We start from the raw sequence: 21,262 nt of genomic DNA on the forward strand, positions 1-21,262 counted from the left end.
TTGCAGAGAAGGAAGTTAGCCATGGCATACTTGCGATCTGGTAGAAAACACCAAACTAAAAACCAAAACCAAACCAAAAGGACAGAGTGACAAAAAAACAAAAAATATGATAAACTACGAACCAAACACACACCAAAAAAAGAAAAGAAAGGACTTTGAAACCTTTCTTGAAGCCGAAAAAGCAAACCAAACAAACACACAAACAAACAAACCTCGACCTCATTTTATCTCCTGCTTTTGCTGTGCTATAATAGCGTTCAGGTGGGTTTGAGAGAACAAGCGGAAAAATAACAATACTGTGAAACTTTCCAAAAATGAAACAAACAGGAAACACCTCGTTTTGAAAAGACTTGACTTGGGAAACGAAAAAAAGAGAAGGTGTTTTTCATCCCATCCTGTGCGCGAGAGAGAGAGAACCAACCAACCGGCAGAGCTTTCCCTGTCTCTTTCCAGGTGCGGTTCTTGATTATCGGTGGACGTTTGGGGGGAGAAGGAAGGAGAACATTTGGGGCGCCCCGTTTCTCTCTCTCGACTTCTCTCTCTCTCTCTCTCTCTCTCTCTCATGTGCTACTGAACGTGTTACTAGGTGGAATGTAACTGTTTTAGTGATCTTTGTTCTCCTTTCTTTTTTCTTGCCTTTCTTTTTTCTGTTTTGCAAAAAAAAAAAACTTTGGGCGGGGGGGTTCCTTCTATTTTTTTTTATAGAGAAAAGTCTATGTTCCGCTTTATCGCTTCTGACTGTATTAAATGAAAAAGACAAACCAAATGCTAAAAGGTTTGCAACACAAAAAAATAGATAAAAAGGGAAAAAAAACTGAACAACAACAAAAAAAAAACCAAGGGAAAAAGAAGAAACAAAAACCAAAATGTGTTTTTTTTATATAAAAAAACGATTCTAGACCAAAAATGACCCTATCTCCAGGCATGGAGCGGAGCGGTGGGCGAATGGCAGCGGCGGAGGCACGGAGGAGGAGGAAGGCCCGGAGCAGGACGATGGGCCCTGGAGTGGAAGCTTGACCAGAGGCAGCTTTGTGCCAAACAGAAGAGCGGCCAGCCACGTGCAGGGATCCTTCTTCAGATCGGTGGCCAGGCCTCGCTCGGCCCTCTTCCTGCCCTTCTGTACGACCTCCAGCTTGAGGGAAGGTGGTCTTCTTGGCCAGGAAGCAGCCCAAAGGGGTTTCTTCTGGGGAGGGGGATCCCTGCCTTTAGGTCCCTTGGATCCAGAGGGAGAGTGGCCTCCTCTGCTCACCTCAAGCTTTAAAGGCAAGGGCACTGTTGTCTTCCCGGGTGGAGGCCACTGGGGGGAGCTAGAGAGAAGGATTGTCCCTTTTCGGCGGAAAACGTGAAGGAGGAAAACCATTTCCTCTGTTTTTGTTGGAGGGTTGTTTCCAGGATGGGACATGGGTGGGGGGAATGACAGGGAAACAGGGAAATGGTTTTCCTCCTCCAAACCTCCGGCCACCCCAGTAAAACGGACTGCCCTTCTCTCTCTAGCGGCCCCTGGTGGCCTCCACCCAAGTAACGGGCCAAACCAAACAGCTGACCTGCTTCCTCCTCCTCTTCCTCCTCCGGGCCCTCCGCCGCGCGCCAAGGCACCCACCACAAGGCTCTTTGGAGATAGCCTGCCATATACCTCATATACTTTAATGATGAACCAAATAGAAAAGCTTTATGAAGGGTGTGTGTGCCGGACGGGTCTGTCTTGGGGTGGCTTTAGGGAACGGGAAGCGGGGCAGGCGTGGCGGCAGCATCTCTCTCTCTTGGAATGGGGCAGGGGCTGAGGCCCAACATTCATTGCCCTGAATGGGGGTCTCCCTCCTCCCAAAAGGGGAGGGAGGCCAAGCCCTGTGGGCCTTGTTTACATAGAGGGAGGGAGACCCCCTTCCAGCTGAGGGCACCTTGGACCCTTGTGTAAAGGGCAGGAGGGCACAGCTGTGCCACCCAAAGGCCCGCCTGGCCGTTGCCTGCTTTGGCCCCGGGGCCCTTGGAGGCCAGAAGTGGGCCCGGCCTGAGGGATGCTGCCAGGGAGCCCGGCCCCCTCCCCTCCCCCCAGCCAAACCCGTTGCGGAGTCCCACCCGGAGCCGTGGGGGAAATCGTGTGATAACTTTGCCAAAGGTAGTTAGTTCCTAGTACTTATTCATTTTGACTCTTTTTTTTAATTAATTTCGAATCTTCCGGGGTCCGATCCTTGTCTCGTTAATTTATTTGTAACTTGTGGGGCTTAGAAGTGACTTGAAAAAAAATTGATGATGATGATGATAATGATAATGTAACAAATATTCTGAGTGATTTTTTTATTTGTTCTTTCATTTGGTTCTGTCGTGGTTTTGTGTTTTTTTCCCTGTCTTTTTTTTAATTAAAAAAAGCAAAAACAAAATAAAAATCTTGCAACCAAAGACGAGTCGGAAGGGAATTGGAGGCCTCTCTTGGGGGGATGCGGATCGTGAACACACACATACACACACACACACACACACTGGCCTCAAGGCCCTCAAATGAGAAGGACTGAGGAGACCCCTCTTGCTACGATGGCCAGAAGGCCCCAGACAACTTCAGCCCTCCCTCCAAGTGTTTGGGACCGTGACTCTCACCATATCTCCTGAGAGAAAAGGAAAGAAGGAGAGAAGGATGGGTGGAAGGAAGGAGAAGGAAAGAAGGAGAAAAGGAAGATGAAGGTAAAGGAAGGAAGGAGAGAAGGACAGGTGGAAGGAGGGTGAAGGAAAGAAGGAAAACAAATGGAAGGAAACGGAAGGAAGAAGAGAATGAGAAAAAGGAAGGTGAAGAAAAGAAAGAAGGAGAAAAGGAAGATGAAGGTAAAGGAAGGAAGGAGAAAGATGGAAGGAGGGTAAAGAAAGAAGGAAAACGAATCGAAGGAAAGGGAAGGAAGGAGAGAATGAAAGAAAAAGGAAGGTGAAGGAAAGAAGGAGAAAAGGAAGATGAAGGTAAATAAAGGAAGGAGAGAAGGACAGGTGGAAGGAGGGTGAAGGAAAGAAGGAAAACGAATGGAAGGAAAGGGAAGGAAGGAGTGAATGAAAGAAAAAGGAAGGTCAAGAAAAGAAGGAAGGAAAGAAGGAGAAAAGGAAGAATAAGGTGAAGGAAGGAGAGAAGGACAGATGGAAGGAGGGTGAAGGAAAGAAGGAAAACGAATGGAAGGAAAGGGAAGGAAGGAGAGAATGAAAGAAAAAAAGGAAGGTGAAGGAAAGAAGGAAGGAAAGAAGGAGAAAAGGAAGATGAAGGTAAAGAAAGGAAGGAGAGAAGGACAGGTGGAAGGAGGGTGAAGGAAAGAAGGAAAACGAAGGGAAGGGAAGGAAGAAGAGAATGAAAGTGAAAAAGGAAGGTGAAGGAAAGAAGGAAGGAAAGGAGAAAAGGAAGATGAAGGTAAAGGAAGAAAGGAGAGAAGGACAGGTGGAAGGAGGGTGAAGGAAAGAAAGAAAACAAATGGAAGGAAAGGGAAGGAAGGAGAGAATGAAAGAGAAAAAGGAAGGTGAAGGAAAGAAGGAGAAAAGGAAGATGAAGGTAAAGGAAGGAAGGAGAGAAGGACAGGTGGAAGGAGGGTGAAGGAAAGAAGGAAAACGAATGGAAGGAAAGGGAAGGAAGGAGAGAATGAAAGAGAAAAAGGAAGGTGAAGGAAAGGAGAAAAGGAAGATGAAGACGAAGGAAGAAGGGCAGGTGGAAGAAAGGTGAAGGAAGGAGACAAAGGAAGAAAAGAAGTAGAGAAGGAAGGAAAGAGAAGGAAGGCAAAGGAATGAGAAGGAAAAAGATCAAAGGAGAGAAGGGAGGAAGAATTCGAAAGAAGGGAAGTTTCAATCACAGGCGTGGAAGCCACTTCCACCCTGCTTTGCCCAGAGGGAGAGGCCGCCCTCCTTGCAAGTGGAGGCCATGGCCCTGTGTCTTCCAAGGTGAGCACTTTGGGACCCTGGCTCTGGGATGTCCTTCAGGGACCCAGGACCATTTGGCCTCTTTCTCTAACAGGCACCAGCTGCCTCAAGGGCTCCCCACGAATGGAAGCTGCCTTGAGGTTCCCAAGAGAAGCCCAATGCCGCAGCCTCTCTCTTTTGGGAAGCATGGTTTTCCCTACAAGCAAAGCAGAACAAGCTCTTTTTACATCACATTCTTCTCTACCTCCGTAGAGGGACTCAAAACAGCTAACAGCAAGAATTCAATGCTAACAATAATAGCCTTTAAAACATCATGCGTAAACAATAGGTTAAAAATACATATAAGATAAAATACATATAAAACCATTCGCCAAGATAAAAAACATTGTCCAACTCAGTCCACACATTGTATTCAATCACTTTAGTCATTTACCGGTCTCAGCCATCACTCTGCAAATGCCTCATTCCATAGCCAGGATTTCCCTTGCTTCCTAAAGGTCAGGAAGGAGGGGAAGATCTAACTTCCTTCAGGAGAGAGTTCCACCACAGAGAAGGCCCTGTCTCTTGTCCCCACCAGACGCAACTGTGAAAGTGGTGGGATAAGAACAGGGCCTCTCCGGAAGATCTTAACACCTTTGATAGTTTATAGGGGAGAATACGTTTGGACAAGTAAACTGGGCCAGAACCGTTAAGGGCTTTATAAGTCAAAGCCAGCACTTTAAATTGTATTGTCAAAAGCTTTCATGGCTGGAATCACTGGGTTGCTGTAGGTTTTTTCAAACTACATGGCCATGTTCTAGAGGCATTCTCTCCTGACGTTTCGCCTGCATCTATGGCAAGCATCCTCAGAGGTAGTGGAACTAGGAAAATGGGTTTATATATCTGTGGAATGACCAGGGTGGGACAAAGGGCTCTTGTCTGCTGGAGCTAGGTGTGAAGGTTTCAACTGACCACCTTGATTAGCATTTGATGGCCTGGCAGTTTTTTGGTGTGGCTTGTTAGTGCCTGGGGGAATGTTTTGTTGAGAGGGGATTAGATGTCCCTAATTGTTTCCTCTCTGTTGTTTTGCTGTTGTAATTTTAGAGTTTTTTAATACTGGTAGCCAGATTTTGTTCATTTTCATGGTTTCCTCCTTTCTGTTGAAATTGTCCACATGCTTCTTGTGGATTTCAATGCCTTCTCTGTGTAGCCTGACATGGTGGTTGTGAGAGTGGTCCAGCATTTCTGTGTTCTCCGATAATTTGCTGTGTCCAGGTTGGTTCCTCAGGTGCTCTGCTATGGCTGACTTTTCTGGTTGAAGTAGTCTGCAGTGCCTTTCATGTTCCTTGATTTGTGTTTGGGCCATGCTGCTGCGTTTGGTGGTCCCTCTGTAGACTTGTCCACAGCTGCATGGTATATGGTAGACTCCTGCAGAAGCGAGAGGATCCCTCTTGTCCTTGGCTGAACGGAGCATTTGTTGGATTTTCTTGGTGGGTCTAGAGATAGTCTGTATGTTGTGTTTCCTCATCAGCTTCCCTCTGCAGTAAGTGGTTCCCTTGATGTATGGCAGGAACACTTTTCCTCTGGGTGGATCTTTGTCTTTAAACACAGCGCCCAAACACGAATCAAGGACATGGCCATATAGCCTGAAAAAACCTACAATAATCCAACTTTAAATTGTGCTTGGAAGCTAAAAGGCAGCCAGTGGAGCTGGTGTAGCAAGGGAGTTGTCCGCTCCCTGTATCCCACTCCCGTGAGCAACCTGGCTGCCGAATGTTGGACTAGCTGAAGCTTCCGAGCAGTCTTCTGAGGCAACCCCACGTAGAGTGCGTTGCAGTAGTCTATTCAGGATGTAACCAGAGCGTGGACTACCGTGGCCAAGTCAGACCTCCCAAGGTACGGGTGCAGTTGGCGTGCAAGTTTGTTTCCAAGCCTTGGGGTCCCATCGCCCAAGAAGACCAGCACAGGCACTACCAGGTTCCATGATGAGTCCAGGATCACAGTCCAGAGGGAGTGTAACCCTGTCAAGCACAGGCTGTGACCCTATGCCCTGTTCGGCCTTGCGACTGACCAGGAGAACCTCTGTCTTGTCTGGATTCAATTTCAATTTGTTCGGCCTAATAATAATAATAATAATAATAATAATAATGTATTGTCGAAGGCTTTCATGGCCGGAATCACTGGGTTGTTGTAGGTTTTTTCGGGCTGTATGGCCATGGTCTAGAGGCATTCTCTCCTGATGTTTCACCTGCACTTTGGCAAGCATCCACAGAGGTAGTGAGGATAATAATAATAATAATTTATTTGGACTCCGCTACCATCTCCCCAAGGGACTCGGTGTGGCTTACATGAGGCCAAGCCCACAGCACATCCAGACCATCACAGCTGCCAAACACCGGTTCAAGGTTTGGACAGCCTCCTTAGTAACAGGTGGAAAAGAGTGGTAGAGTTAGCGTCATCTCCCTCTTTTCCTCCTTTTTCTCTTCCTTTTTTCCTCCTTCCATTCTCCATGACAGGGAAGGCACTCTTGCGAACCACTCTTCCTTTTTTCCTTTCTTTTTCCCCACCATCATTGTCTTCTCCAAGCTTTCCTGTCTTCTCATGATGTGGCCAAAGGACATTCAGTTGCTTCCAACTCTTGGTGACCTCCTGGACCAGCCCAGGCCAGAGCTCCCTGTCAGCTATCACCACCCCCAGCTCCTTCACGGTCAATCCAGTCACTTTAAGGATACCATCCATCCATCTTGCCCTTGTCGGCCACTCTTCCTTTTTCCTTCCCTTTTCCCCAGCATAATTGTCTTCTCTAAGCTTTAATTTCTTCTCATGATGTGGCCAAAGTATTTCATCTTGGTCTCTAGTATCTTTCGCTCCAATGAGCAGTCAGGCTTTCTTTCCTGAAGTATGGACTGGTTGGATCTTATCGCAGTCCAAGGCACTCTCAGCACTTTCCTCCAACACCACAGTTCAAAAGCATGTCTCTTCCTTCCAGCAAGTACGTGCCATTTTAATTAAATTGTTTGATAAAACAAGTTTGATTCATCTCTACCTAAATAAGGCAGAGTCCTGCCAACGTGACAGGTGTCCCCCAGCAACTCCTTCTGGGAGCGACCCTCAAGGAAGGACCGGAGCCCTTCAAGGCCCATTCCTGGGAGGTGTCCCAGAAGGATACTGTGGTCAACGGTATTGAAGGTATAGATCTAAGGAAGTAATGCTACCCCTCTATTCTGCTTTGGTTAGACCACACCTGGAATATTGTGTCCAATTCTGGGCACCACAATTCAAGAGAGATATTGTCAAGCTGGAATGTGTCCAGAGGAGGGCGACTCAAATGATCAAGGGTCTGGAGAACAAGCCCTATGAGGAGCGGCTTAGGGAACTGGGCATGTTTAGCCTGAAGAAGAGAAGGCTGAGAGGAGATATGATAGCCATGTATAAATATGTGAGAGGAAGCCACAGGGAGGAGGGAGCAAGCTTGTTTTCTGCTTCCTTGGAGACTAGGACGCGGAACAATGGCTTCAAACTACAAGAGAGGAGATTCCATCTGAACATTAGGAAGAACTTCCTGACTGTGAGAGCTGTTCAGCAATGGAACTCTCTGCCCCGGAGTGTGGTGGAGGCTCCTTCTTTGGAAGCTTTTAAGCAGAGGCTGGATGGCCATTTGTCAGGGGTGATTTGAATGCAATATTCCTGCTTCTTGGCAGAATGGGGTTGGACTGGATGGCCCATGAGGTCTCTTCCAACTCTTTGATTCTATGATTCTATGAAGGCCACTGAGAGGTCCAGCAGAACCAAGAGGGACACACTCTCGCTGTCCAGCTCCTGGTGAAGATCATCCCCTGAGGCGACCAAGGCTGTCTCAGTTCCACGTCCCGGCCTAAAGCCAGGCTGCCTTGTTGATCTTTCCATTCTCCATGACAGGGAAGGCAGGCCTGTCTATTTCCCACTAGGGAGAGAGAGAGAGAGGCCTGTGTGGTTCCCAGAAGCCAAGCCATTGAATGGGGGCCCGCAACTGCGGGCCCCCATTCAATGGCTTGGCTTCTGGGAGCCACACAGGCCTCTCTCTCTCTCTCTCTCTGGTGGGAAATAGACAGGCCTGCCTTCCAAGATGAGGCCTCCCTCAATTTCCTATGTTCCCCTCACAAACAAAAACTGATATTTTGGCATTTTACAAATGAGAGATCTATATCCACTCCTTTTTTTGGTCCTGAGGCCTTTCCTCCCTCAAAAGGCGTGATTATTCCTCCATTTCCAGCCATTTCTGAGGCGCCCACGCCCTTCCCGCGCTTTTGGCCCCACTTGGTTCGGCCCAACGGCTCCCTCTCTCCTTTCCTCCCAAATCCCCCCCTTTTTCGGCCTCCTAATGGTACGACCCACGCAAGCAGGGAAAGGGCGTGCTGACGTCACGACGTTTCATCCCCTCCCCGTTTGTCCCGCCCCTTCCGGCGTCTCAGGCGAGGGCGCGGATTGGGCGCCGCGCTTGAGAACGGCGGGCGCTGATTGGGCGATCTCTGGCAGCCAATGGGGAGGGGGCTTGCTGGGCGGAAACGAGAGGAAGAAGGAGAAGGAGGGTGAGGGAGAGAAGAGAAGAGGAGAGAAGGAGGCCGGGCCGGACGGAGGCAAGGAGGGGGAGGGGCGCAGTGGGGGGGCACCGGAAGTGAGGGAGGGGGGAGAAAGGAGGGAGGAAGGGTGCCCCCCAAAAAAGAGGAATCCCCCAAAGGGGCGTAACGAGGGAAGGAAGGAAGGAGGGAGAATGGAGGGGCTGAATGAAGGGGACGCATGAATGCATATGGTGTAGGAAAAGACCTTGAAGGAGCTGGGGGTGGGGACGGCCGAAGGAGCTGGGGGTGGGGACTGGCCTGGGCTGGTCCATGAGGTCATGAAGAGTCGGAGGAGGAGGAGGAAAAGAGGGAGAAGAAGAAGGAAAAAAAAGGAGAAGGAGGAAAAGAAGAAAGAGGAGGAGAAGGAAGAAGGAGAAAGGAAAAGGAGAAGAAGGAAAAGAAGGAGGGGGGAAAAGAAGGAGAAGGCGGAGAAGGAGCAAAAGAGGGAGAAGAAGAAGGAAGAAGAAGAAGGAGGAGGAGAAGAAGGAAAAAAGGAGGAGGAGGAGGGGAAAAAGAAGGCGAAGGAGGAGAAGGATTAAAAGAAGAAAGAGAAGAAGGAGGCAAAGAGGGAGAAGAAGAAGGAAGGGGAAGAAGAAGGAGGAGAAGGAAAAGAAAGAGAAAAGAAAGGAAGGAGAAGAAGGACGAGAAGGAGGAAAAGAGGGAGAAGAAGAAGGAAAAGAAGGATAAGGATGAGAAGGAGAAAGAGGAGAAGAAGGAAAAGAAAGTGACCGAGGAGGAGAAGAAGAAGGAAAATGAAGGAGAAGAGGAAGATGAAGCAGAAGGAGGGGGGAAGAAGGGAGGAGGAGGGAGGAAGGCTGCCCCCCCCCCAAAAAAAATAAGAGTCCCCCAAAGGGACGTAAGGAGGGAGGGAGGGAAGGAAGGAGAATGGAGGGGCTGAATGAAGGGGACGCATGAATACATTTGATGTAGGGGAGGACCTTGAAGGAGCTGGGGGTGGGGACTGGCATGAAGTCACGAAAGAGTCGGAAGCGACTGAACGAATGAACAACAACAATAAGGGGAAGAAATGGAGTGCACAGGGTGCTGGGATTTGTAGTCTGGAGGGGCTGAATGAAGGGGACGCATGAATATATTTGATGTAGGAGAGGACCTTGAAGGAGCTGGGGGTGGTGACTGGCATGAAGTCACAAAAGAGTTGGAAGTGACTGAATGAACAACAGCAATAAGGGGAGGAAATGGGGTTCATAGGGTGCTGGGATTTGTAGTCTGGAGGGCCTGCTAGGTATCAATCATGCTGAAGGAGAATGGTGAGGGGCTGAATGAAGGGGGCGCATGAATACATTTGATGTAGGGGAGGACCTTGAAGGAGCTGGGGGTGGTGACTAGCATGAAGTCATGAAAGAGTTGGAAGTGACTGAACGAATGAACAACAAGAATAAGGGGAGAAAATGAGGTGCACAGGGTGCTGGGATTTGTAGTCTGGAGGGCCTGCTGGGTGTCAATCATGGGACCAGGAAGAGGCTCCTCCTGCGCTTCCAGGTTATCTGCCTTGAATAATAATAATAATAATAATAATAATAATAATAATAATAATCCTTTGTTTATACCCCGCTAACATCTCCCGAAGGACTCGGTGCGGCTTACAAGAGGCCGAGGCCCAACACATCAGTAAAACAACAGCATAACAATTACAACAATAAATAAACTCATAAAACAAAACAATAGTCCAGCTCAAAACAGACCATGTGGATCATCTGGATTGTAGGGCAGTGCATTGGGTTAAACCCCTGTGCAGGTAGGACTGAAGACCGACAGGTCGCAGGTTTGAATCCGGGGAGAGAGCAGATGACCTCCCTCTGTCAGCTCCAACTCCGCACTCAGAGACATGAGAGAAGCCTCCCACAAGGATGATAAAACATCAAAATATCCAGGGGTTCTTGCAGATGGTCAATTCTCTCACACCAGAAGCGACTTGCAGTTTCTCAAGTCGCTCCTGTCATGACAAAACAAACAAACAAACCTGGATTATGCCAATCCAATGCACACCCGAATTTTGGGAAGCCCATTTAGCCCAAAAAGGTGAGCATTAGATTTGAGTAAATATGATACTAAAGGAGTTCTTTAACTGGGGGAATGGCAATAAACGTAACAAGAGAGGTGAGGCTGGGAGCCTTATTATTCAACAGCCAGCAGAGTGATCTTGTCTGCAGTAGACTCTTTGTGTTTCAAATAATAATAATAATAATAATAATAATAATAATAATAATAAAAATATTATTAATATAATATAACCTATATAAATAAAAATATTATTGTTATTATTATTATTATTGTTATTATTAAATAGCCAGCAGAGTGATCTTGTCTGCAGTAGACTCATTGTGTTTCAAATAATAATAATAAATATTATTAATATAATATAACCTATATAAATAAAAATTATTATTATTATTATTATTATTATTATTATTAAACAGCCAGCAGAGTGATCTTGTCTGCAGTAGACTCATTGTGTTTCAAATAATAATAATAATAATAATAATAAATGTTATTAATATAATATCATCTATATAAATAAAAATGTAATGTTCGTTTGTGGGATTAACAGAACTCAAAAACCACTGGACGAATTGACACCAAATTTGGACACGAGACACCTAACAAACCAATGTATGTCCTTCACTCAAAAAAATTGATTTTGCCATTTGGGAATTGTAGTTGGTGGGATTTATAATTCACTTACAATCAAAGAGCATTCTGAACCCCACCAACGATGGAATTGAACCAAACTTGGCACACAGTTCTCCCATGACCAACAGAAAATACTGGAAAGGTTTGGTGGGCGTTGACCTTGAGTTTTGGAGTTGTAGTTCACCTACATCCAGAGATCACTGTGGACTCAAACAGTGATGGATCTGGACCAAATTCTACATGAATACTCAATATGCCCAAATGTGAACACTGGTGGAGTTTGGGGAAAATAGAATCTTGACATTTGGGAGTTGTAGTTGCTGGGATTTATAGTTCACCTACAATCACAGAGCACTCTGAACCCCACCAATGATAGAATTGGACCAAACCTGCCACATAGAACTCCCATGTGGGCCACAGCAACGCGTGGCAGGGAACAGCTATTCTATATAAATAAAATTATTATTATTATTATTTTTAACTTTATTTATACCCTGCAAAATCTCCCGAAGGACTCAATGCGGCTTACAAAGGCCAAGGCCGCCAACAAACAATAACATACACATACACAATAAAAGTCATAAGCAAATAAAAACATCAAGCAAAGGATTAGAACAATAAAAAACAATGACACAGTGACACAAAAATGTAATGTTCGTTTGTGGGATTAGCATAACTCAAAAACCATTGGACAAATTGACACCACATTTGGTCACAATACGCCAATCAGGCCAAAGAGTGACCATCACTCATAAAAATACTGGAAAACAAAGCAGAAGAGACTTAAAAAGTAAAAAAAAACCCATTACAATGCATGCACATATATACATACACACACATATACACACAAAAAACACATATACACAGACTGGGCCACAGCAACGTGCGGCAGTGGACGGCTAGTATAATATAATAATAATCATTGAGCAGTGTTCAAGTTGTGATTTTGTGATACGAAATCCAGCATATAGATCTCATTTGCTGTGACATACTGGGTTTTGGGTCAGTAAAATAATAATGATAAACTTTATTTATATCCTGCCACCATCTCCGCAAGGGGACTCGGGGCAGCTAACATGAGGCCAAGCCCAAAAATTACAATAAGGCAAAGTAAAATGCATACAAAAATAATAACATCAAATTAAATGTAAACAATAACAAAATAATACTATAGCAGTGGTTCTCAACCTTCTTAATGCCGCGACCCCTTAATACAGTCCCTCATGTTGTGGGGACCCCCCACCATAACATTGTTTTTGTTGCTACTTCATAACAGTCATTTTACTACTGTTATAAATCATAGTGTAAATATCAGATATGCAAGATGTATTTTCATTCACTGGACCCACAAATACCCAATGCAACCACATGTAAATGCTAGTGGGGTTGGGGGAGAATTGATTTCGATGGCCCATGAGGTCTCTTCCAACTCTTGGATTCTATGATTTTGTAATTTGGGAGTTGTAGTTGCTGGGATTTATAGTTCACCTATAATCAAAGATCATTCCGAACTCCACCAGTGATGGATTTGAACCTAATTTGCCCCACAGAATTCCCATGACCAACGGAAAACACTGGAAGGGTTTGGTGGGTATTGACCTTGAGTTTGGGAGTTGTAGTTCACCTATATCCAGAGAGCACTGTGGACTCACACAATGGTGGATCTGGACCAAACTTGGCACAAATACTCAATATGCCCAAATATGAACACAGATGGAATTTGGGGAAAATAGACCTTGACTTTTGGGAGTTGTAGTTGCTGGGATTTATAGTTCATTACAATCAAAGAACATTCTGAACTCCACCAATGATAGAGTTGGCTCAAACTTCCCACATGGAATCCCTATGACCATGAGAAAATACTGTGTTTTCTGATGGTCTTTGGTGACCCCTCTGACACCCCTTCGCGACCCCCTCAGGGGTCCCGACCCCCAGGTTGAGAAACACTGTACTATAGGATAAACACAGGATATTACAATAAAACCAAGTAGAATACATATAGAGATAACAACATCAAATGAAATGCAAACAATAATAAAATAATATAATCGGGTAAACACGGGGTATGAGGTAAAATAATAAAAGTTGAACACAGTGGGCTGGGCCAAATGCAACGGCTGCCCGGCTGTCCTAAAGATGGAGGGAGCGCAGGGAGAGGGTCAGCCCCAAGCAGGAATAAGAAGGACTCTTCATAGGGTTTTGGGAAACCAGTGGCTTCCTTCTCCTTAACGTAACCTGATTTGAATAATAATAATAATAATACTTTATTTATATACTGCTCTATCTCCCTGAGGGGACTCAGCAGTTCCCAGGTAAAAATCACAAAACATACAAAGTAAAAACCACATAACCATAAGGTTAACAAAACAAAATATAAACATAAAAATTGTCGCCATAACACACCTATATCAAAAGTAATCCTGCCTGTTCAAGGCAATTAAAAAAAATGTAAAGGCCGGGCCAAGATTACTGTAAGCCCAAAAATTTTAGGGGGTCCAGGAATGAAGTGTAATGCTATGGCAGGCAACAATAATATGAGGTAGGGGTCTGTGGCTGTTCATTCCGGGGCCGAATAGAGGAAATGATCTGGGTAATTGGTAGGAAGAATAAGGCCGTATTCAACAATGTATAGGACTGAGTTCGATCTGGCCATTTTCAAAGGCTTGTTGAAACCACCAGGTCTTCAAGCTCTTACGAAAGGAGGGGAGGGAGGGGGCCTGTCTTATTTCCCTTGGAAGGGCGTTCCAGAGGCGGGGGCCACCACAGAGAAGGCCCTCTCTCTCATCCCCACCAACCACGCTTGAGATGGTAGTGGGACCGAGAGGAGGGCCTCCCCGGAAGATCTTAGAGTTCGCACGGGTTCATAAAAGGAGATGCGGAGATAGGTGGGACCCGAACCGTTTAGGGCTTTATAGGTCATGACCTGCACCTTGAATTTGGCTTGGCAACTTATCGGCAGCCAATGAAGCTGTTTTAATAAGGGTGTTGTATGCTCCCTATAGTTTGCTCCAGTGAGGAGCCTGGCTGCCGTCTGTTGTACCAGTTCAAACTTCCGGGCAATCTTCAAGGTGATTGTGTCTATTGAAATTTTTATTTTATTTTATTATTATTTTATTATTATTTTTAATGTCATTTTGATAATGTTGTTGTTGTCTGTTGTATATGCTTTGATTTTATTGCTGTATTATGTTGTTCGGGCTTGGCCCCATGTAAGCCGCTCCGAGTCCCCATCGGGGAGATGGTGGTGGGGTAGAAATAAAGTTTATTATTATTATTATTAATAATAATAATAATAATAATAATAATAATAATTTTTCAATTTTCGCTACATAGTGTAATGGCGTCAGGTCTTCTAAGTTTGCAAGAGTGGGTCATCACCTGCCTTTATGATGGACACTTACACTCATGCAGCCCAATCATAGAATCCTAGAATCAAAGAGTTGGAAGAGACCTCATGGGCCATCCAGTCCAACCCCCTGCCAAGAAGCAGGAATCTCGCACAGGCGCTTGCACCCACTCTCAGTGGGAAGGGCCATTTGGACAAGCAAGACCCCCCTTTTTTCTAAATTACTCTAAATTAGGCTTGAAAACTGGTTTCTTTCTTCATTTTAAATTGCTCAATATGTCATACCAGAGATTGAGATTGAGTCTGAGTTGATGCTTTTATACCTGCATGTGTTTTATTGTATTTTATATTGTGCTCATTCATATGTTTTGTTTTTAAGCACTTTGTGCCGTCTGTAAGCTGCCCCGAGTCCCTTCAGGAACTGGTGGCGGGATTTAAGATTAGAGTAGTAGTAGTAGTAGTAGTAGTTATTATTATTATTATTATTATTATTGGAAACACAAGATGAGTCCACAGCAGATACTCTGCTGGCTGTTGAATTGGATCCCACGTCGGACCCTTCCCAAGTGTCTAGGACTGTGTGATTATTATCATTATTATTATTATTATTATTTGAAACACAACAAGATGAGTCCACAGCAGACACTCTGCTGGCTGTTGAATTGGATCACACGTTGGACCCTTCCCAAATGTCTAGGACTGCGTGATGTATCGGCGAATAATGCGTGCAGATCCCAGTAATGTGGCCTGCAACTGGCAGATGGTAATTTCGTCAGCGCCAATTGTCTTTAAGTGCAGGCCAAGGTCTTGAGGCACTGCACCCAGTGTGCCAAACACCACTGGGACCACCTTGACTGGTTTGTGCCATATTATTATTATTATTATTATTATTATTATTATTATTATTATTATACAAGGCCCATTGTGAAAGCGCATTCCCTCCTGTGTGTTTGTGAGTGAGTAAACAGAGTAAGCAGTAATACTCTCAAGGCCCCAGATCCCATGGACTCTTTGAAGCTAAACAGGATCAGTCCTGGTTAATATTTGGATGGGAGTCTGTCAACAAATTCCAGGTCCGTGGACTCCATTTCAGGGGGGACCATCTTGATGAACACCTAAGCAACATGTCCCTAATCGCACTTTACTAATGATCTAGGATTGTCTGCTCGCCCCATTTCTCTCCAAATACCTATCCTAGTCATATGTCACCTTGTCATGCCCAGTATTTTAAAATTTTAACTATTACATTTGGCCCTGCCATAGGTTTTTAATGCGCCGTGGTGTTATTGTTATTGTTTATTGCTTTGTTTATGAGTTTATTTATTGTCTGTATTGCTGTGTTGTTTTATTGATGTATTTGGGCTCGGCCTCTTGTAAGCCGCACCGAGTCCTCTGGGAGATGGTAGCGGGGTATAAATAAAGGATTATTATTATTATTATTATTATTATTGAAAGGCTCCTTGCTTTTAAAAATCCTAAGGAATTCATAGGGTCAGAATTCATCAGTTGACAGGTGTCTCGATGACAAATGCACAGAGGGCGTATTTTAGAGCAGTGATTCCCAGCCTTTAGTCCTCTGGTTCTTTTGGACTTCAACTCCCATATACCTCAGCCAACTGGAATTGTGGGAGTTGAAGTCCAAAACACCTGGATGAGCAAAGGCTGGGAACCACTATTGTAGAGGTCAAAGCTGGAAAAATAGCTTGTTGAGGAAACAGCTGTGAAATTCTTGGAGTTGGCGTAAGTTGACTGAAAACTAAAAGGAACATAATCTATACGTATACCCATAGAAGACAGAGAGAAAGCTAGAATGGAGGTTGCTTCCATTCATAGATGTAGCAACACTTGGATTAATTACAACTTTTTTTCAATATTTTTTTACAACATTTTTCAGTAATTATTTTTTTTAAAAGACTGGCCGATGAACGCTGTGCGCTTCCAAATCCGTTTCCCCCTGGGTCTCTGCAAGGACAGGTCCATCTTGCGTCCTGTCGCTCTCTCTTCTGAAGCTGAAGGTGGAATTGTGCAGGCAACCGGAGCGAGATTAGATTATGTTCCTCCCAATTATCTTTTCTAATAGAGAACACGAAAGCAGCCTGACTAGCCTCCATTCCATCCCACCATGGAAAGAGAGATTGTGTGTGTGTGTGTGTGTGTGTGAATGTACCTAGCAATGCAGGAGAGAAGGGAGGGGGAGACACACAATCGTTCACTGGCTATATCCTGGGAGAAAGCAAAATTCTCAACAGACCTGGTAATGTCTTCTCAAAAGCTCAGTAAAAACCACCTGCATTCACGGCTTCTCTCTCTTTCTCTCTCGTTTCCAGCAGCCGGGGCGCCCTCCCTGCCATGGCGGAGTCCCCCGAGGAGACGCTCCTGTACGTGGAGCACCACTATGTCTGTTCGGAGTGCAACCAGCAGTTTGGCAGCCTGGAGGAAGCCGTGGTGCACCAGGAGACCCACCTCTGCTCCCCGGAGCAGCAGCCGCAACAGCACCACCAGCCGCAGCAGTATGAAGTGGTGGGCCTGGCAGAGGCCGGGCTGGTGGCGGGGGGCGAGGGTGCCGTGTTCCAGACCCTGGCCGTCCAGGAGAGCCAGTACCAGTGCCTGGAGTGTGGGCAGATCCTGCTCTCCCCGGCCCAGCTGCTGGAGCACCAGGAGATGCACTTCAAGATGGCGGCCCAGGAGTCGGAGCCCCTGGCCAAGGCGCTGGTGAGCTCCAGCCAGATCCACTACGAGTGCACCGAGTGCAAGGCCCTCTTTGCCAGCCAGGACGTCTGGCTCGCCCACCGCCAGAGCCACCGCAAGCCCCTCGAGCCGCCACCCCCCGGCCCACCCACCCCAGAGCCGGGCCCTCGTCAGCTTGGAGCACTCCTACCGGAAGCCCGAGGAGGGGGCCGCCCTGGGGGGCACCGTGCAGCTCCTCATCTACGAGTGCGGCGACTGCCTCCAGCTCTTCCAGTCCACCGCTGAGTTCGTGGAGCACCAGGCCACCCACCACGTCATCCAGGCACCCCCAGGGCCCCAGGTCAGAGAGGCCCTGGCTTCCTTGCCAACAGTGGCGGAGGCGAAGCAGACCCCGGCCTCGGCGACAGCGGGACACAACGGGGTAGTGGCTGCGGCCCCCTCCAGCGTCACGGCCTCAGACCACAGCTACGAGCTCAAGAACACCTCTGGGGAGCAGCCACTGCCCCCGCCGCCCCGTAAAGCCACAAAGCCGGCCTCCAAAGCACTCCTGTGCGTGGAGTGCAACCAGCTGTGCCCCTCGGCCCACAAGCTCCAGCTGCACATGCGCAGCCACCAACAGGGTGCCTTCAAGTGCCCACTTTGCGCCAAGGTCCTGCCTTCGCCGGGCGCCCTGGAGAAGCACCGTGAGGAGCACAGCGGGGAGTCGCGCTTCCTGTGTGTGGACTGTGGCCTGGGCTTCGGCACGGAGGCTGTGCTCCTTGCCCACCGGCGCACCCACTCTTCCAACCCGCTCTACCGCTGCACCTGTGGGAAGACCTTCATCAACATGACCAAGTTCCTCTACCACCGGCGCTCCCACAGCTCTGGCGAGGCCCCCGACACACCCAGCTCTCCCCCTGAGGACCAGCCGTTGGAGGAAGAGGAGGAGGAGGAAGAAGAAGAGCACGGGGAAGGGGAGGCGTCTCCGATGGAGGTCCCGGAGCAGCAGCAGGAGGAGGACGAGGTGGTCCCGGTGGCCCTCATCTGCTCGGTGAGGGACGTGGCCCTCTCTGTGAGGGGCGGCGGGGCCCAGGGGCCGGGGGAGTTCCCCTGCCAGATGTGCGACAAGACCTTCCCCAAGCAGAACCAGCTCTCGCGCCACCAGCGCTTTGCCCACAAGATGGAGCGGCGCCACAAGTGCCCGACCTGCGGGAAGATGTTCAAGAAGAAGTCGCACATGCGCAACCACCTGCTGACCCACACCGGGGAGAGGCCCTTCCATTGCAAAGAATGCAGCAAGAGCTTCAACTCCCCGGCCAACCTGCAGCGCCACCGGCTGACGCACACGGGCGAGCGGCCCTACCGCTGCGAGATCTGCCAGAAGTGCTTCACCCAGAGCTCCACCCTCCAGCAGCACCTCCTGGTGCACAACCGCCTCTACCCTTACAAGTGCCAGGAGTGCGGCAGCGTCTTCCACCGGCCCTACCGCCTCCTCATGCACCGCTACCACCACACGGGCGAGTACCCCTACAAGTGCCAGACCTGCGGCCGCTCCTTCCTGCTCCGCCGCCTGCTGGAGGTCCACCAGCTCAGCCACACCGGCCAGCAGCCCCACCGCTGCACCTCTGGCTGTGGGGCCGCCTTCGTCTCCGCCGAGCAGCTGCGGGAACACAAGTGTGGCAAGATGAGCCGCCACTTCGAGTGCTCCGTCTGCAGCAAGAAAGTGGGCTCCACCGCGCAGCTGCGGGCCCACGAGCGCCTCCACGGCGACCTCGGCGTTCCCCCTGGAGCAGTCCCGCCGGGGCAAGAGGGGCCCCCGGAGCCGCCCGCCCCACCACCCCCTCCTCCACGGCCCCGCCGGGCCCCCTCCAAGGCCTACGAGTGCGGCGACTGCAAGAAGCTCTTCAGCACGGAGACCTCGCTGCAGGTGCACCGCCGCATCCACACCGGGGAGCGCCCCTACCCCTGCCTGGACTGCGGCAAAGCCTTCCGGCAGTCCACCCACCTCAAGGACCACCAGCGCCTGCACACCGGGGAGAAGCCCTTCAAGTGCGGGGAGTGCGGCAAGGCCTTCACCATCGCCGTGCGCCTGGCCGAGCACAAGCGCATCCACACCGGCGAGCGGCCCTACAACTGCGACGACTGCGGCAAGGCCTACCGCTCCTTCTCCAACCTCTGGAAGCACCGCAAGCTGCACCAGCAGCAGCGCCTGCAGCACGAGAAGGAGGTCATGGACGAGGCCATCGCGGCGGCAGCGGCGGCGGCAGCAGCAGCGGCCACATCGACCACGACCACCACTCCCCCCTCGGGACCGGGCGAGCAGGTGTACGGCAACACGGTGACCATCATGGAGACCATCCCCGTGCTGGAGACCATCGAGATCTACCCGACCGACGGGGGCGTACACTTTGAGAACATCCAGGTGGAGAACGTCCAGATTGGGGGAGTTTGAGGGGGGCTGGGGGGGCGAGGGGGCAGTGGGTCACTGCTCCCCGGCTCCCCCTCTTCCTCTTCCTCCTACTTCCGGGCTCGGTTCTAGAGAAGGCTTGGGCCAAATGTGGCCCTCCCTCCAGGTGTTTTGGACTTCAACTCCCACCATTCCTGACAACCTCAGGACCTGAGGAAGGGTCCTGAGGCTGTCAGGAATGGTGGGAGTTGAAGTCCAAAACACCTGGAGGGCCAAAGTTTGCCCATGCCTTTCTTAAGGCCTTCTTCCTGTTGGGATCAGCCATAATAATACTTCTTAATGTTGGGAATCAGGCGACCTGGGCACCGTCTTCCAAGCCCCTCACTCTGGTGGAATATCCCCCAACATGAGGGAGCTCCGCTCCGTGCCGTGAGCTCCGTCGGCTTCCATCCCGTTTCCCCGCCATTTGGCCCAACAGTGTGGGTTTTATTTTGCCCCCTTCCCTTCCCCTCCCTTGACCACAAAGGCCTCCTCTTCCATGGCCGGGTCTCCACTTCCCCTCTTGACCCCGTTTGCCCTCGCCGCCCCCCCCAATCGCCCCCCCCCATGACTTGTAACCACTTCCCCGACCGGGCTTCTTGCTAACTGGATTCGTCCCCATGGCTGCGGGAGGATTTTGTTACTGGGTATTACAATTAAACAAAAAGAAAATGAAGTACTTGGGGCGTCTGAGGCGTGGTCTGTTCCCGCGATGGGCCGAAGGACGACACTTTTGGGCGGAATTGTTGGGCGGGTGGGCTTAGTAACAGCAGAGTAACTTAGAAGCAGCAGTGTGACCCAGCACCAGGAGCCCAAAGAACAACAACGCACCGACCAATGTTCTCTCTTCCTTTGGAGGCTTTTCTTTGTAGTAAAATAATATGGCTGCAATATTTACAAGAACAAAGTTTCCACAACACACAGAAAGTCCTTTATACTTCCTTCTTTACTTCCATGCTGGGTTTCTTCCTCATGCAGATAAACAGCTTCACTCTCACAGAGCCGCCTCTCACACCGATATTAAACAGGACCTTCACATAGTTGCTTTCCACACAAGGCCTTTAACCTAGAGCTTCTTTCACCCAAGGCTTCTCTCACACAGAGGTTTACCTCACACTAGCTTTGCCACACCGACTCTAACAGGCTTCGGCCTAGTCACTCAGGATGACACTCACTCTGTCCCACTAACTCCTAAGAGGCTTCAGCCTACTCACTCTCCTCAGGACAACACTCGCCTTGGCTCACTGATTCTAACAGGCTTAGGCCTACTCACTCTCCTCTGGATGATTCTAGCTTTGGCTCACTGACTCTAACAGGCTTTGGCCTACTCGCTCTCCTCAGGACGATACTAGCTTTGGCCCACTGATTCTAACAGGCTTAGGCCTACTCACTCTCCTCAGGACGACACTAGCTTTGGCCCACTGACTCTTAACAGGCTTTGGCCTACTCACTCTCCTCAGGACGACACTAGCTTTGGCCCACTGACTAACAGGCTTTGGCCTACTCGCTCTCCTCAGGACAACACTAGCTTTGGCCCACTGACTCTTAACAGGCTTTGACCTACTCACTCTCCTCAGGACGACACTAGCTTTGGCCCACTGACTATAACAGGCATTGGCCTACTCGCTCTCCTCAGGACGACACTAGCTTTGGCCCACTGACTATAACAGGCATTGGCCTACTCGCTCTCCTCAG

The 21,262-nt window shown here is 48.7% G+C and overlaps 1 protein-coding gene across 1 annotated transcript; it reads left to right on the forward strand.

Annotated features, from left to right (window-relative positions):
• The first annotated feature begins 8,374 nt into the window (after positions 1-8,374).
• Positions 8,375-19,702, forward strand: LOC132780156 (zinc finger protein 574). The gene is given in 3 exon segments (XM_060783712.2): positions 8,375-8,474; positions 16,785-17,288; positions 17,290-19,702. Coding segments are annotated over 2 exon segments (2,769 nt in total). The 5' UTR covers positions 8,375-8,474; positions 16,785-16,803; the 3' UTR covers positions 19,574-19,702.
• The last annotated feature ends 1,560 nt before the right edge of the window (positions 19,703-21,262 follow it).

This window comes from Anolis sagrei, chromosome X (assembly GCF_037176765.1).
Source record: "Anolis sagrei isolate rAnoSag1 chromosome X, rAnoSag1.mat, whole genome shotgun sequence".
Lineage (NCBI taxonomy): Eukaryota > Metazoa > Chordata > Lepidosauria > Squamata > Dactyloidae > Anolis > Anolis sagrei.